The sequence below is a fragment of the Austrofundulus limnaeus genome, unplaced genomic scaffold (genome assembly GCF_001266775.1).
Source record: "Austrofundulus limnaeus strain Quisiro unplaced genomic scaffold, Austrofundulus_limnaeus-1.0 Scaffold71, whole genome shotgun sequence".
In the NCBI taxonomy this organism is placed as follows: Eukaryota; Metazoa; Chordata; class Actinopteri; order Cyprinodontiformes; family Rivulidae; genus Austrofundulus; species Austrofundulus limnaeus.
Window position 1 is genome coordinate 1,371,342 of NW_013952473.1, and position 4,555 is coordinate 1,375,896.

The window sequence follows — 4,555 nt, forward strand, 5'->3', positions numbered from 1 at the left end:
CGTAAAGACGCTGTCATTTATCATAAGGTTTTTGTTTTTGAATTCTGCAGAAAATACTTTCCCCCCCAGTTAAAGAAAAAGAAAATCAGTGAACTTCAAATTTCATGCAATGGATGCATGGACTTTAAGTTTAGCCACAAAGATCAATTTCAAGATAGTTTTCTGTTTAGAGAAACAGCAGTACCTCCAGTAACTGCTTCTTTTAAGCCATACATTTTAGAATAACTTTTATTTTCTTTTTTTCTTCTTTGTTTGGCAGCAGCTGCAAGAAACAATCACCCTCACCCAAAAAGCAAGTTGTTTGGATGTTTGCCCAGCTGTCAGAATCACACAGAAGCACTCTTAGAACACTGCTGTGTAAATTCAATATTTCACTCCCTTCCCCAATGGATCAAAAATATTTTTCATGATGCTTTATTGGAAATGCAAAGTGTGTGCACCAATGTTTTGAGTGGGACGATAACAAAGATTGATGTCAACCTGCGAGTCCAATCAATAGCTGATCAGTAAATTGGGGGGGTATCAGTGGGAATCTGCAGAAGAGGGTAAGGCGTAACGATGTCCCAGAGCACATCATTAAACTGAGAAAACACACACGCCAACGTGCCATACGTCCAACTCAGCCCATTACTGCAAGGCCACTTGGCTGGGAAGGCATCTTGACCTCGCACACATATCAGACATCAAACCCACAGAAACACAAAATGCATTTTAATAAATTATAGCCCCGGGCCATCCACCATCAAATGGGACCAGCAGCTAGTCTTCACGGTGCCACTTATTTTCACATTAATTCACAAAATATTTTTCCTATATTCTATACAGTAAGAAAAGAAAATCTTTACTACAAAAAGGATGCAGCTGTGAGGTTAAAGACTTAGAAAAATAAGGCCCAGGGGATAAAAGTAACAGTCAAAATGAATAACGTGGCAGGAAACATCAAGTTTAAAGAGCACGATTTATAAAATGGAGATGAGCAACATCTCTCAGCAGCATCAGCTCACAAAAAAAAAAAAAAAAAATCACTTAAACTATACGCTCTTCGCCTCAATTGAAAATGCCAACAGTGGCCCAAGACAATCAAACACAACAGACAGAAATGGGTTTAAAACATGACAGAGGCCAGCCACACTTAATTGCTTTATGACAGAACAAGCCTTTAATCAAACCAGCACGGCCCTCCACCTCAAGATAAAGAGGGAAGGTTGTGGGGAGACGGGTGTCTACAACTAAATGGATGAAAAGCTCAACTGTTAATAGGATGTGGATCATATATTGTGGCTTTTGTTGTGAGTTGGATATTGACTCATATCCGTCTGACATTTTAGAGACAGTCTTTTGGTGACATTTCGCAGATGTCACACTCATACCCAACCTTTTGAGATCAGACTAGACAATTACAGATGTCATTTTTTTGCCGTTCTGTCGGGTAAATCTTTTCATGACACGTCAAACAGCCAGGCACCGGGCATCCATGTGTGTACAATGCTATCCCCTTTATGTGTGTGTGTGTTTAGAAAAAGCTTTGGCGAGTCCTTGCATTCCAGCGGCTGTTCGAACATGTTGTAAACACAAGGTGTTGGWGAAGCATAGGGAAAGGGGGTGGTGGAAAACCCTCAGATTTACAACAAATGGCTGCTGAAGGAAAGTTTGGGGTGGTGGGGGGAAGGCACAAAATGGGAGTTCTCCTAAATAATAATAATAAAAAAAGAGCCCTGTCCACCTGCAAATCAAAACAGAGCTGGCTTCGTTTGAATGGAAAAATCCTGCATCCGCAAACCTGACAACCACATCCCAACGACTCATCCTTTATTTAACATGATTTTCAAAGTGCATAGAACTTTTCATCATCTTATAAAATATACATAATCCTAGACCAATTTCACACTTTTAAAGTCTCTTTTTCAAGCATCTTTGCTAATTAAGCAAGAAAAAAGGACTCTCCCTGATTTAAGATTGAATAATTCATTCCTGCATCAGCTATAAGTAAAAATCAGCCTACTGTATGTACAGCTATGTACCCATAGAGTGAAGCTGTTTTTTTTGTAAAAACATACAAAAACACTTAATTGAGATATGCTCAATTTAGTGCACTAAACWACTAAACAGTTAGTATCAGTGTTGAAAATGATATTATTGATTAAGTACCTGACTTTAATTTTTTTATATATATAAAGGAAGAATAAATGATAAAGTCCCACCACAGTTTGTATTTAAACCTCATAAATTCAAATGAGGGGTAAACTTGGCTATTGTTGGGTTTAGCTGTATGAGAGTGCCAGTTAAACCAGTTCACACAGCTCATGGAGGGAATTCAGACACCAAAAAAGAAAAATAAGAAGAAAAAAAAGAGCGAGAGAGAAAGAGAGAAAGAAAGAAAACTCCGGTCATTCCCCCTCTTCCAAAACGCGCTCACATGCGGCTTTAAGCCCGTTCGCTTGTMGCTCCTTTTCTTACCTGGACTCTGGCTGAGCAGCAAACTTGCCAGGAGGAGGACGCCCCGCAGCACCGCGGCCAGCTGCATCTTGTACCCCACTTTTCTCGCTCTTCTCCGGGCTTCTCTTCCCCCTTCAACCCCCCTCCTCTTCGGCTCCCTCTCGCAGCACAAATGAACGCGGACGGGCTTCTTTTGCGAGAAGACGCTCCAGCTTCCACTCCAAGTTCACACCATGACTGACTTTTTGTCCCTTTCTCTCTCCCCGACCTCCTCCTCCTGAGTGATAAGGCAACAAAACCGGGATTAAAAAGTTACCTCTGCACAGAGCGGCTCGGTAGCTGCGGTCTCCAACATGTTGTGCTGGAGTTCCCGACCGTGTGGATACCAATAGGAGCCGAGGACTGTACCACACTGAAATTTTGAGGGTAATACCTTCGTCTACAAAAGTGTTTGGAAGTTAATAAGGGTTTCAAATAGCAACAATAACGACTCATAACATATCAACAGATGTGAAATACAAATAAAAACCCATTTATTGTGCTGAACTAGACGTTTTATTTTGTTAAATTYACCCTTACCCTTCTACGCGTCCCCCCACCTTTCCAAGAGTCGACCCGTCCAAAATCTCCGCTCTCCTTGTGTCATTTGTTGAATTACGTCTTTTAAAAGGCTGCTGCTCCGCGGCGGACGAGCCAAACAACGAACTGAGGCACGAGTAAACAGTTTGTGCGTCCCTGGACTGCAGGAATAAACCTGTGTGCTCTTTCTAACTYAGTCTTTCTTGTTTACACTCTGGAGTTTAAAGATGAGAAGAAGTAAAGTTTCATTGTTGTTATTTCAGTAAAGAAAGGCTAATGAAGTAGTAGTTACTGCAGAGTAATGAGCATTAAATGATCATTGCATTAAATGATCATTAAACGTTCATTCTATGGGGTTGCAGAGAAGTTACCAAAGTGGTCAAAATGAAATTATCTCTAAGAAGATTGCTGTGAAAGTTTGGTTTAATTTTCTTGRGTTGCAAAATGTTCTGYAACGAGATGAGAGAGAATTATGTTCATACCACAAATCTGACTTGTATAAGAGTTTATAAAGTTAATGTGACACAGTGTTCAGAAGCTACTTGAGCGACATAAGAGCTGGTGGTCTAGTTGCATCAGRTTATGAACTTTTTTTGTCATAAAAAAGTAACAGCCGTTAAATWAATAAAMCACACTAGGAGCTCAAATTACAATTTTCCCGAAAAAGCAGCCTCRTGAGGACCAAACATGCATCGTGGGGACCAATGCCAGTCCCCAYAAGTCCAAATGCAAATTACGGGTGAKGGGTTAGGTTTAGGACCAAGGTGTGAATGGAGTTTAGGTTAGTTTTAGGGTCAGATAGGTACCTGTGAGGTTAATTTTAGGGTAAATTGTCAGGGTAAGGCTACAAAATTTCCAAAAAAATGAATGGAAGTCAATGCACGGTCCCCACAGGGATATACAAACCAGCACTGGGTGTGTGTGTGTGTGTGTGTGTGTGCGTGTGATTTGGCTGTCTGTTATCAAGATATCTCATGAATTTTAACAAAACTCTCAGAAAGTCATATCAGAAATGACAGCCTGCAAATGAAAATGTTGATAGAGGACAACAGAGCTTCTGCATGGATTGTTCACGTTAGTACCGTGCTAATATGGCAGCAGTATAGTCTAGCCAGGCCAAGTTAAGCTCAGGTTCTCCTTCCATGAAGCAGCTCTGTTGTCCTCAATCCACATTTTCAGTTGCAGGCTGAGTTATTTTTACATTCTCCTGTCTGTCAAGGCGCTCTGGTTTCATTTAAAAGGGCTGATCATCAGACATTGTCTACGATAAATCAGGGTAGATTACAGCTTACACAGCCTTGCATCGGAAAACCTAGTGAACGTCAACAACAAATGCTTTGTGGCATTAATAAAATGGTGCAGTCCATGTGAGAACACATTTTTAATATATAAAAACTAAAAAGAATACAGTATTTTTACTGTTTTTCTTTTACAGTTTAAGTAAATGTTTATCAAATGATGTCCAATGTTAAAAGTCATCGTGGATCCCTTTAAAACTGCCTGAATGTTTGAGCAAAACAGCTCTAATACTGGATGGATG

General features: G+C 40.3%; 1 protein-coding gene across 4 annotated transcripts in view; it reads right to left on the reverse strand.

Annotated features, from left to right (window-relative positions):
- The window catches only part of lrp4 (low density lipoprotein receptor-related protein 4), a 142,193-nt gene extending 139,396 nt beyond the window's left edge, over positions 1-2,797 (reverse strand). For all 4 annotated transcript variants that reach the window (XM_014010624.1, XM_014010623.1, XM_014010626.1 and 1 more), the window contains exon 1: positions 2,458-2,797. In XM_014010624.1, the coding sequence (XP_013866078.1) occupies positions 2,458-2,524 (67 nt within the window). In that variant the 5' untranslated portion in view covers positions 2,525-2,797. The remainder of the gene's footprint in view (positions 1-2,457) is intronic.
- Positions 2,798-4,555: the final 1,758 nt, after the last annotated feature.